Here is a 12,964-nt window from a genome sequence, read left to right as displayed (position 1 = left end):
GGTGTTGAGCTCCTTGAGTGTTATTGGAGCTGCACTCATCCAGGCCAGTGGAGAGTATTCCATCACATTCGTGATTTGTGCCTTATAGATGGTGGACTTGCTCTTGTAGTCATGGTGTTTATGTGGCTGGTCCCAGTTCAGCTTCTGTTTAATGGTAACCCCCCCCAGGATGTTGATGGTGGGAGATTCTGTGATGGCAATGCCATTGAATGTCAAGGAGAAATCATTAGATTCTCTCTTGTTGGAACTGGTTATTGTCTGGTATTTGTGTGGTGCAAACCTTACTTGCCACTGATCAGTCCAACCCTGAATGTAGTCCAGGACTTGTGGCATATTGACATGGACTGCTTCAGTATCTGAGGAGTTGCAAATGGAACTGAGCACTGTGCAACTATAAGTGAGTATCTCCACTTCTGACCTTATGATGGAGGGAAGATCACTGCTGAAGCAGCTGAAGATGGCTAGGCCTAAGATGCTACTTTGAGGAACTCCCACAGTGATGTCATGGGCTTGAGATGATTGGGATAGTAGAGTTCTCCCCCTTTTTTCCATTGACTTGGATTTTGCTAGGGCTCCTTGGTGCCATATTCTGTTAAATGCTGCCTTGATGTCAAGGGCAGTCACTCTCACCTCGCTACTTAAACTTTAAAAATGCAAATTTAAGAATTCAATCAGCAAGTTCTCAGAGTGATCAATTTACAGAATTGACTCGCAGCTGCAATAATTGAAGTAAAAATGATACCTGTCTTTTAAGAATCAATTGGCTTAGGCATTCTGAAATAAAAACAAAGTCCTGGTAAAACTCAGCTGGTGTGGCAGCATCTGTGGAGACAGAGGCAGAATTAATGTATTTAGTCCAAAAAGACTCGTCTTCGGTGCTGAGTTTCCAGCACTTTTTTTTTCAGATTTCCAGCATCTGCAGTATTTTGTTTCTGTTTTGGCTTAGACGGGTTAACTTGGGCAGAGTGATCTCCTTATCAGTAACCACTTAGAGAACTTGCAGAATGAGTTACTTGGAAAAACAAACAGGATGTGAAGAGGTTTTGATATCAAGCAGGAAAGTGGGATTATAGTCAGTGGTTCATGCGGAGAAGGACACAGGTGAGGCTTGATGGCACTGTGGCGTTACAATTCTATAATTGGCTCCAGAAATTTGATTGGACTGTTGTTGCATTGGCAGATTTCCAGCTTGGCTATATACCAATGAACCTAACTGGAACCACTGTGGATTCAACAATGCTGTTTTTGGAGCTGATTCCCCCATTTACCTTGATATGAGTATAAATCATGATAGAATGAAAGTAACATAAATGAAATAGGGAGACTTCATCTAGAATGAGATTGTAGCAGTACTTTCGCTTTAAAAAATTGCATAAGATAATGTCTGTATGCTATCTAGTTGAAGATTGGGATGCCAGTGTATGTTGGGGATATTAACACAGTGCCAGAAGGAAGAAGGACAGGTTTGCAATAACAGCAGAGGGCTGTCAATGAGTTCTGTTATTTGGCTGCTAAGCAAGCATTGAACGTTGGGAAAATCCCAGGTCCGAAGAGCATAATGATTGACTTCAAAAGTTGTGAACACTCTGCATATTATAGGGTTCAGGCAATGTTAAGACATCTAAGAATGAATTGGAAAATATGGTAACATATCAACTCTTGCATCTTGCTGGTTAACAGTTATATGAAATAACAAGTGCAGGAATATTTTTCTGGCCTGTGCAAGGCTGCCCAGGCAGCCAGCAATTAAGGCATGGGCTGCCTCGGCCTCCATTATCAAGTGCAATGAAGATCATCTTCTGCAATGCCGAAACTACAACACCACCTTGATTACATGAGCTGCTTCTATTTTGACACTTGTTCAGGTTGAGTTCTGGCGGATGAGTACCCATGAACCAGCTGCCTGCACACTAAATCTGGTTCTTATCCCAGGAGCAGAGCAGCTGGCTCATGGACATAATTTCAAATGAGTGCTGATCTGAAAGTTATTTGATGCCAGCATTTAGCAATTTAAACGGTAACATACTTGCACCCCATTTTCCACACAACCTGGATATTAAAACAATTGTCACAAGTCTCATATTGTGAATCAAGATGACTGTTGAGCCCTATGTCCTTTTGATTTAATTCTTTAATCCCTTCCTTATTGCTATACTTCAGAAACTTTCCCCAAAATTCAGATTCATCTTCCTATCATCGTATTTTCTTTTGATTTTTACATTTCAGTTGCATTTACATTCTTAAACATTTGTAACCCTTGTTTGTTTACATAATGTTTGGTACCCATAAACTTGGCTGGGAAAATTGCTTTGATACAGATCCACCTCTCCATTGTGCAGCAATTTTAGATTACAGAAGTGAAACAATACTGCTTTAATTAGCAATTGCTTCCAATGTGAATATAAAAGCTTTCCGTTGTGATTTTCTGTTATTTGACAGCATACTGTTGCAAAAATATAGTTCATAATTCATTTGTTTTAGAATATAATTTTAGTTTTAGGAATTAATGTTTTAACTGCAAATAAATGGGGGCATCTGGTTGAGAAACTAATAAACACAACTCTGATGTAAATGCAACTTGAACAAGCCTGGGTTTATTACACTTAAAAAGTAGCCAGTAGTTATTCAATAAGATAGGAGTTGACAGTGGGAACAATGGATGACCTGTCATTAGGCCTGTGGTAGAGCCAGAAGGCCTCCATTTACTTCAGTAAAAGATTGAAATTATATACGTAGTTCCCAGATGAAAAGAAGTTGGGGGCAGTTGGTCAACAAGACAGTTCCCTGATAAGGACAGAAATTCTGGAGAAAGGATCGTAAACCACATTAGCAATAAATTATTCATATGGGTTACAGAATCAAAGCTTTGTGTTGAAGGTAAAATAATTAGTTTACATTTCTGCTCTGAGAACGTTCCAAAGCATGCCACTTTATCTTGGAGATGGGCTGCAGGGATTAGGAGGTTCCTTTGTTTGATTTAACTGCAAGCAAGCAGCCAGGAGCTGGGGATCAGCTGTGGTACTAGCAGCTGTATAGAAGCTGTGGGAGCATAGGGAGAGGGCTATTAGTAACCACGGGTGTTGCTGATGTTTAAAACCCGAAGCAAGAAGGCAGTGAAGCCCACGCTTGAATTGAAAAGTCTGCAGCAGTGAGGTCTTTAAAGAAAATTGAAACTGATGAAAGGATCCCCATAAATCTTGTACCTTGAAAAATTAAAGTAAGTTCCAGAGAGTTGTGGCACACTTTGGGTTTGACCCAGAAGAAGTGAACGAACCTTCAAGATTCTTGTAACATTTAAGGGAACTCTTGAAGGGAAGTAAAGAGTGGAACTGAGTTTTTAGCATAAGTCTTTGTAAACTATAGTGTTAAATTAATGTTGTTTTCTTTGCTTAATTTTCTTTATGCAATAAAGTTTGTTATTGTATAAAAATGTGAAACCTTGTAGTGTAGTTCTGTCAGTTAATTGCTGGGTATTCGGATTTCTCTTTAAACATTCATGGTCTCTAACAGGATCGTAACAATGTAAATACTCAACTGAAGAATGACGCATTACAGCAGGATGAAATAGTGACTTGGAGTAAAAAGAGATTCAGTTTTGTCACTATTAATCACGGTTTAAGGTGATGGCTTTGCGCTATTTACTGATCTGCTTGCCTAGGTTTTGGAATCGTTTTTCCCTTGCTTTGTTTGCTGTCCTCATTTACAATTATCCACTCTGGCAACATTCCTGCAGATATTTTTCGGTTTCTTATCTTGTTACCTTTCAAGCTTTTCTCTGATTTATAATACTATGGCTTATATCAGCTCTAACTTTTATTTTTATTAACTTGCTTAATAGCATACATGTTTTAATAAGATGGCTTTCATATAGTGCACAGGCAGAAAGATGGGTAGCTGTAAACTACTTCAGTTGTCTTTTTGCATTTAAATTTTCCAAATATGGTTTTTATACCTTTAATACATCATTGACTAACCACTATTTTCTTATGTACCCTACCTTCATAATTCACTGTTGAATGGGCTAAGACACATTTATCTTTCAGTCTTGTACATCAGTAATCTTCCACAAAGGACATAGAAACCTATAGCGCAGAATGGGGCCATTCGGCCAGTCATGCCTGTGTCAGCTCCTTGAAACAGCTGTTGAATTTATCCCCACATACCAGCATTTTCCCCATAACCCTGCAAATTTGTTCTCTTCAAATCCATGTCCAATTGCCTTTTGACTTGTGGTACCTGTTTCCACCACCCTTTCAAGTTGTTTGGCCCAGATCATCATAAACACCTGTCTGAAAAAAAATTCTGTAATTTCTCCTCTGATTCTATTATTTGTCATTTTAGTGATTTTAGTTTTACCTTGATTTAGTACGTGTTATATTCCCTTTAAATTAAAATATAGTGGCAGTAAAAGTTTTTAGTTTTTACGCTGATTTGGAAACTGTTTTAATTCTCTTGAGTTTATAATGAAGTAAAAATTTACATTTCTCTGATAAAACAATTCAAAAATAACAATAAAACAAATAACATGCTATGTGACTGTGACAAAGGTAAAAACTCCCTGCTTATCCTTCTCGACCTGTCTGTAGCCTTCAAGAGAGTTGATCACACCACCCTCCTCCAGTGCCTTGCCACCATCTTACATGGCCAACCTCCCATATTCTACTCTCTTGTAAAAATAAGGTAATCCAGAACTTACTTGTGCCAGTTTCCTGACTCCCTCAAAATGCCATTAACCCATTGCCTCTGTGCTCGCTGAACTACACTGGCTTTTCTTGTTAAACAACACATTGGTTTTGAAATCCCATCCTTGTTTTCAAATTTCTGCATGGCCAGGCCCTTACCTACCTCTATAACCTCCTCCACCCAAACAACCTTCTGAGATATTTGCATTCCTTTAATTCTGGTCTTTTGAGCATCCTGATTTTAATTGTTCCAACATTGGTGGCCGTGCTTTCAATTGCCTAGGCCCTAAGCTTGGAAACAGTTTCCCAGATGTTACAGAATGATTTTCTTACTCAATAGCTTGTCCAAAATGTTAAGAGTGAAAGTCTTGAGTTGATGAGTTGTGTTCAGTCCTTCGGTCCTCTTGAACTCTAATTTGTAACTTTAAGAACAATCGAGGCTAAGCACTAAATCATGTAGGAACCCCACTAAGATTGAAAGGAAGGCAAATGAATTTGGGTCTGAGCAGAGCTCAATTTAAAAGTCTCTAAGTTCGAGTGGGACAGATTAAGAAAATTTGAGTATTACACTTGAAGACGCTATAAAAGACTGAGTTTGAGTGTGCTATAAGTCTTATATTTAACATGGTAGGAAAGGAGTGTGTGTCATTGTTTGAGGCAAAAAAAAACAAAAGAAAATTGAGAGGAGCATTAGCCAAGTCAGTATTTGGAACCTAGAAAAAGAAGTCATTTGAGAGGAATTTGGAGTAGGGTGGTTTGGGGAATCTGGACAGTTATGTAACTCAGTGTACAATTTTAAATGGGATGCAGATACAGGGAGAGGCTCACAGGTGTAAATCTTTGAACATGGCAGGATAAATTGATAATGTTTTTTCCAAAAAAAAGAGATGCACATGGAATTCTTGGAAGCTCAAAAGTTCAAAATGCTCAGCATTTAGAAATCACTTTTTGGGTTTCAGTTGGAGTCAGGCACAGCATTTTTGGAGCGATGGAGAAGGTACAGAGGGGATGTATTAAACCAATACCAGGGATTTGGGGTGGGCGGGGGAGAAACTAGTTATTTGGAGAGACTGGCGAAGTTGGAATTGTTCTCCTTGGAGCAGAAAGGATGAATGGTTAGTAACCAGAGGGAACATATTTAACTTAATTGACAAAAGTGTTCGAGGGGAGGGGAAGTGGAGGTTCAGTTATTGACCATGTTCAAGACTGAGATTGATAGATTTTTACATATTAAAATCTTCAAGGGATACGGAGATAGTGGAGGAAAATGGTGTAGAAGTAGAAGATCAGCCATGATCTCATTAAATAGCAGAGTGGGCTTGAAGGGCTGAATGGCCTACTGCTCCTATTTCTTATGTTCTCTAACCCTCTCCAACACTCTACCACACTTTGCTCCTTTTAAGAAATCTGCACTATTACCTCAAATGGCTCAATGATATGTTTTATCATGCCTTTATGAAGCACCTTGGGTTATTATATTAAAGGTGCTATGTCAGGACAGGTTGTTGTACAATTCAGTTCATGAAGCTTATCATTATTGAACACATTTGTTTTAAAATTTGTTTTAAAAATGTGCTTTCTAAAGCTTTTGGATGTTTTAAAAACATTCAGAAATGTTATTAAAATCTACCTCTCTCCTGCCCTCAGTCAAATTTTCTGAAGATGAAAAGAAACATTTGCGGAACTTCACCAACAAGGATTACCTGTTGGATAAAAAGTCTTGCCAGAATATTTGCCTCAGCCTGCTTGACATTATCCTTGCGTTTACTTATGAAGTCCGCAGTACTGAAGGGGAAACTAATGTGAGTCCACCTGCTAATTCATACAACTGACTTTAAAAAAAAAAATACCACGTTTGTGCTCATTAGAATGCGGAATCTCAGTGCTGGGAAGCAGTGTTACTTTCCAACATTGGGTATCTACAATCAGCATCGGCCACTGAGAGTCAACTTCAAGGCCAGTCAGTTTATCATCTAACTGCTTATCAAGTTCCTTGTAGAATTCTACTGCCATTACCTTTCAAAGTTTTAACTTTCTATTTTAGTGAAGTTCCTTCATGTCATGCATAATCTACGCTGAGGACTTCAGTTTTTTTACACAAGCAGATAGTTACAGGCTATAGCAACTCCAAACTCCAAATTACATTCTTCCATTTCCCACATTGAGCCATTTTTATGTGGTAGCAGTTTGTCCTTAGCCACAAACATACTTAAGATTGTGAATACGTATTGCACATACGCCCCTCACAGGTCGCGGGAAGAGGGAGGGCAGTTTGACAGTTATGAGCTGGATTTCATTCATATTCCAGAAGAGGAAGGATGATAAAGTAGTTCATTGCATTCTGTACTATTTGCCTATCTACAGCTTCCCACCATCCCCTTATTCAGATGACTGGTATAAAAGCAAAAATTGAGATGTTCACAGCAAAGTCAATAATAACTTGTTAATGATGGCTTAAAGTGGGCAATCTTTTTATGTCATCATTGTTTTCTTTCCAGGCTGAATCCTCATGGAACATCTGGAAACTGAGTGGGACGCTATGTTGGCTTGAAGTAAGAGAAATGCCTTTTTATGTCATTCGTATTGCCTCATGCATAGACTTGGGCAAATCAGTCAATTTAAGAGTTCCCAGCAGTATCCAGCAACTAAATAAATGTTCAGTCATCAAAGCTTATCTCTCTAGGACATTAACTCTGCAATTGTGGATATAAGAGCCTAAATGGGTACCAAGTTGCTATGAGTCATTGATCGACTGGAGTGACAGATGGCAAGTGCCTCTTTAGCTGTTGGATAAAAGCCAATAGAGAGTCACTGAAGATTGATAATGCTTTAGTTATCTACTGTACAACGTTGATATGGGAGAATTTCTCAGAACAGTGAGAGACAACAGCCACTGTTAGATTGCCTGTTTGCTTAGCTTTTGAATTAGGTGAGCTGTGCAATTTGCTTATTTAGCTACAGATGTGGAGGTGTATTCACTGGACCTTGATCTGCAAAAAAAAAGTTTTTCCCATTTATCCCCTTTTTCTCAGAGGAGTGATAGTCCTGAGATATATGCCTAAGTCTTCCAGCCTTTCCTTTATCTTGCCCAAGTGATAATTCTTTATGTATGAGCATGGTCGCTAATCGTTAGCAGTTAGTTTGACTGTTACAGGCCATTTGTGTTCTCTCCTGCTATCCACACATTGTGCCAGACGTTTAGATTGTACCGGATGCTTCAGTCATACTCTGTACACAAACTATTCCTGTAGGCAACCCCTTACTCCGTATAAACCAAAGTAACTTTAGGCACACACTATCTTCTTCATCCCCCAGGCGTTAAAGAGAAACCCTTGTTATTATGGTTCACTAAATTGACATGATTCATGTGCTCCCTTCATCTTCAAATAAGGGAAGACTAAACTGTGCCAGACTGTGTTTCAGGCTATGAAGTACAAATCCAAAACAAAAATAAAAATACCTGGAAAAACTCAGCAGGTCTGGCAGCATCTGTGGAGAGGAACACAGTTAATGTTTCGAGTCCTTATGACTGCAGAGGAAACTGCATTGGGAGCAACGAATGCAGTAGACTAAATTGAGGGAAGTGCAAGTGAAATGCTGCTTCACTTGAAAGGAGTGTTTGGGCCCTTGGACGGTGAGGAGAGGGGAAGTAAAGGGGCAGGTGTTGCACCTTCTGTGGTTGCATGGGAAGGTGCCGTGGGAGGGGGTTGAGGTGTAGGGGGTGATGGAGGAGTGGACCAGGGTGTCCCGGAGGGAATGATCCCTGCGGAATGCCGCCAGGGGGGTGAAGGGAAGATGTGTTTGGTGGTGGCATCATGCTGGAGTTGGCGGAAATAGCGGAGGATGATCCTTTGAATGCGGAGGCTGGTGGGGTGATAAGTGAGGACGAGGGGGACCCTATCATGGTTCTAGGAGGGAGAGGAAGGTGTGAGGGCAGATGCGCGGGAGATGGGCCGGACATGGTTGAGGGCCTTGTCAACCACTGTGGGTGGAAAACCTCGGTTAAGGAAGAAGGAAGACATGTCAGAGGAACTGTTTTTGAAAGTGGCATCATCAGAACAGATGCGACGGAGCCTAAGGAACTGAGAGAAAGGGATGGAGTCCTTACAGGAAGCGGGGTGTGATGAGCTGTAGTCGAGGTAGCTGTGGGAGTCGGTAGGCTTGTAATGAATATCGGTGGACAGTCTATCACCAGAAATTGAGACAGAGAGGTCAAGGAAGGGAAGGGAAGTGTCAGAGATGGACCATGTGAAAATGATGGAGGGGTGGAAATTCCAAGTTGTTCCAAGTAAAAAGTAGACAGTAGTAGAAAACCAATTCTGATTTCAGTTGATTACAGAGCCTTAAAATTGCACCTACTCATGAGCTGTCTGAAGTTGGAGCCTGCTGACTGGTGCAAATACCTCCTTGTTCCTTTTGAAGTTCAGAAATTGGGAAGTCAAGCTGTCCTCCTGTAGTTGAACAAAACTTAAATTCAAACAATGGTTTCCTGCACTCCAACCATTTGCTAGACCCAAACTTATTTTAATGCGTTGTCAAACCATTATTGTATGCTGATTGTTCTCAGTACTAAACAAGCAGTAAGAGGCTTAGAGGTTTAACTTGCTTTGCAATCAAAAAGTGTTTGCATATTAGTAATGCCTAACTTCCTGAGTATGGAAGGCCATGTTGTTGTTTGATGAGAATAAGGAACCTGCTACATGGGAATGATGACTTTATATTCTACCATTGACATAATAAAATGTTCACCAGAAGCATTATCAAGCAAGATTTGAGGATTGTGGGGCTGAAGGAGGTTACAAAGATAGGAAGGGTGAGGCATGAAGGGATTTTAATTTTAAAATTGAGGCACTGCTGAACCGAGTCCCAATTGTAGGTCAACAAGCACAGGGATGATAGGTGAATGAGACTTATGCGAGCTTGGATATAAGCAGTGCGAGCTAAGGTTTATAGAGTGTGAAAAATGGGAGGCTGGCATTGAAATATTCACATAGTCCATCTCTGACACTTCCCTTCCCTTCCTTGACCTCTCTGTCTCAATTTCTGGTGATAGACTGTCCACCAATATTCATTACAAGCCTACTGACTCCCACAGCTACCTCGACTGCAGCTCCTCACACCCCGCTTCCTATAAGGACTCCATCCCTTTCTCTCAGTTCCTTAGGCTCCGTCGCACCTGTTCTGATGATGCCACTTTCAAAAACAGTTCCTCTGACATGTCTTCCTTCTTCCTTGACCGAGGTTTTCCACCCACGGTGGTTGACAGGGCCCTCAACCGTGTCTGACCCATCTCCCGCGCATCCGCCCTCACACCTTCCTCTCCCTCCCAGAACCATGATAGGGTCCCCCTTGTCCTCACTTATCACCCCACCAGCCTCCGCATTCAAAGGATCATCATCCGCCATTTCTGCCAACTCCAGCATGATGCCACCACCAAACACATCTTCCCTTCATCCCCCCGGCGGCATTCCGCAGGGATCATTCCCTCCGGGACACCCTGGTCCATCACCCCCTACACCTCAACCCCCTCCCACGGCACCTTCCCATGCAACCACAGAAGGTGCAACACCTGCCCCTTTACTTCCCCTCTCCTCACCGTCCAAGGGCCCAAACACTCCTTTCAAGTGAAGCAGCATTTCACTTGCACTTCCCTCAATTTAGTCTACTGCATTCGCTGCTCCCAATGCGGTTTTCTCTACATTGGAGAGACCAAATGCAGACTGGGTGACTGCTTTGCGGAACACCTTCGGTCTGTCCGCAAGCATGACCCAGACCTCCCTGTCGCTTGCCATTTCAACACTCCACCCTGCTCTCATGCCCACAAGTCCGTCCATGGCCTCCTGCATTGTTCCAGTGAAGCTCAACGCAAACTGGAGGAACAGCACCTCATCTTCCGGAAGGCACTTTACAGCCTTCCGGACTGAATATTGAGTTCAACAATTTTAGATCATGCTCTCCTTCACCCCCACCCCCTTTCCGATTTCCCCCCCCTCTTTTTTCCAATAATTTATATAGATTTTTCTTTTCCCACCTATTTCCATTATTTTTAAATGCATTTCCACCTATTGTTTTATCTCTACCTTTTAGCCTATTTCAATCCCTCCCCCCACCCCACCCCCACTAGGGCTATCTGTACCTTTATTATCACATTCCTTAGATAATATCACCACCGTCAACACCTCTTTGTCCTTTTGTCTATGACATCTTTTGGCTATCTCCACCTATCACTGGCCCTCTATCCAGCTCTACCTGTCCCACCCCTCCTTAAACCAGCTTATATTTCACCTTTTTTCTATTTTTCCTTAGTTCTGTTGAAGAGTCATATGGACTCGAAACATTAACTGTGTTCCTCTCCGCAGATGTTGTCAGACCTGCTGAGTTTTTCCAGGTATTTTTGTTTTTGTATTGAAATATTCAAGTCTAGAGGTAACAAAGGTATGGATGAGGATTTCAGCAGCAGATGAGCTGAGGCACGGTGAAGTCAGGCCATGTTGCATATGTAAAAATAGGCTATCTCTTGGTGACAGAGCAGATAGATATTAGAAATATGGCAATGTTCTTGTGATAAGTAATGGGTCTCCCTGTCTATTGTGGTTCATACGTTTGCACTTTTCAAGAAAATGTCAGCAAGTAATAAACAAGAAATAAAAATAAAAACAAAAAACTGCGGATGCTGGAAATCCAAAACAAAAACAGAAATACCTGGAAAAACTCAGCAGGTCTGGCAGCATCGGCGGAGAAGAACAAAGTTGACGTTTCGAGACCTCTGTTGAAGGGTCATGAGGACTCGAAACGTCAACTTTGTTCTTCTCCGCTGATGCTGCCAGACCTGCTGAGTTTTTCCAGGTATTTCTGTTTTTGTAATAAACAAGTAAGCTGCCTCATTGACTCGCTTTTCTTAGCGCAGAAATACATATTAGTTGTTGTGCACCCATTGCTGTTCCAGGTCAAATCACCAACGACCACAGGCCAGGGATCAAACTGGAAACATTGAGTTTGCACGACACTGTAGCTCACCAACAGTGAGACAGTTCACTGTTTTCTACCATTAGAAATTTTAATGCTGTGCAGGAGGCTGTCTGAATTTTTTAAATTCAAAAAGATGTGGCATTGACAGACCTTTCTTCTTTGGAAGCATGATTGATGTTGGAAGCTTGAAATGTTGGAACAATTAATGCAAACCTATAATCTAATTACAGTGCAATGTGGCAGCATGACACTCCAATATATGCTTTCCTTGTTCCTATTGTGTGAATAAAGCACCCCCCCACCAACCTTTGGCCTGGTCTTTGTGGTGACATTGCAAGTGGCTGCTGGAAGGTGCAGTAAATGCCTTGGGGAAAGGGGGAGGAATTTGCATTTAGTTTCTTTACTCAAAATGCTTGGCCTGTGCTCTGCATCTTCCTAGGATAATGTGACCATATTCAAAAATTCCATGTGAACCCAAGAGTGTGCTGCCAGGTGAAACCTCCTCGATATGTATCAAACAAATCTGAATAATTGAAACCTTCTGCAGTGTATCCCAATGTTCTTACTTTTTAAATTCACACATTAGAGCTATTGGTGAATTAGGATTGGCTGTTCTATTTCAGTCGCATGTAATCTCATTGCTCTTATTTACAGTCTGTCATTGAAAATAAGAGCCTTCATTCATAAGTTCAAGGTGAGGGACAGGAGGTTTAGGGGGGATGTGAGGAAAATCTTTTTTACCCAGAGGGTGGTGACAGTCTGGAATGCGCTGCCTGGGAGGGTGGTGGAGGCGGGTTGCCTCATCCTTTAAAAAAGTACCTGGATGAGCACTTGGCACATCATAACATTCAAGGCTATGGTCCAAGGGCTGGTAATTGGAATTAGGTAGGTCGGTCAGGTGTTTCTCGCGTGCTGGTGCAGACTTGATGGGCCGAAGGACCTCTCCTGCACTGTGAGATTCTGTGAATTCTGTGATTCATAGTTGCCTTAACTGAAATAAAATTGTTGGTAGTTGTCCTTGAGTGAAAATAAATTAAGCTGTTTTTAAAATGAATGGAATATGGTTGTTAATGATACAGATGTGTATCAATGGACTTATTTTTGTTTAACCGAACAGACTTACCATTCTCTTCAAGAAGTTCTTGTATCCTTCAGCAGAAGAGTTCTGTGTTATCCCTTGTACAGACATTTCCACTTGGCTTTGAAAGCTGTTGAGGATGCAGTGTTAATACTTCAGCTGGGTAAGAACCATTTGTAAAACCGAACTGAAAATGTTAAAAAGGATAAGAATTTCCCTTCACAGCTTGATCACC

The 12,964-nt window shown here is 41.2% G+C and overlaps 1 protein-coding gene across 2 annotated transcripts in view; it reads left to right on the top strand.

The window, feature by feature from the left end:
- The window catches only part of shq1 (SHQ1, H/ACA ribonucleoprotein assembly factor), a 124,225-nt gene that overhangs the window by 48,608 nt on the left and 62,653 nt on the right, over positions 1 to 12,964 (top strand). For both annotated transcript variants that reach the window (XM_078543724.1, XM_078543723.1), the window contains 3 exons: positions 6,330 to 6,484; positions 7,181 to 7,234; positions 12,769 to 12,892. In XM_078543724.1, the coding sequence (XP_078399850.1) occupies positions 6,330 to 6,484; positions 7,181 to 7,234; positions 12,769 to 12,892 (333 nt within the window). The remainder of the gene's footprint in view (positions 1 to 6,329; positions 6,485 to 7,180; positions 7,235 to 12,768; positions 12,893 to 12,964) is intronic.

The sequence above is a fragment of the Cetorhinus maximus genome, chromosome 6 (assembly GCF_964194155.1).
Source record: "Cetorhinus maximus chromosome 6, sCetMax3.hap1.1, whole genome shotgun sequence".
In the NCBI taxonomy this organism is placed as follows: Eukaryota; Metazoa; Chordata; class Chondrichthyes; order Lamniformes; family Cetorhinidae; genus Cetorhinus; species Cetorhinus maximus.
This window is presented reverse-complemented; position numbering and strand designations above follow the sequence as displayed.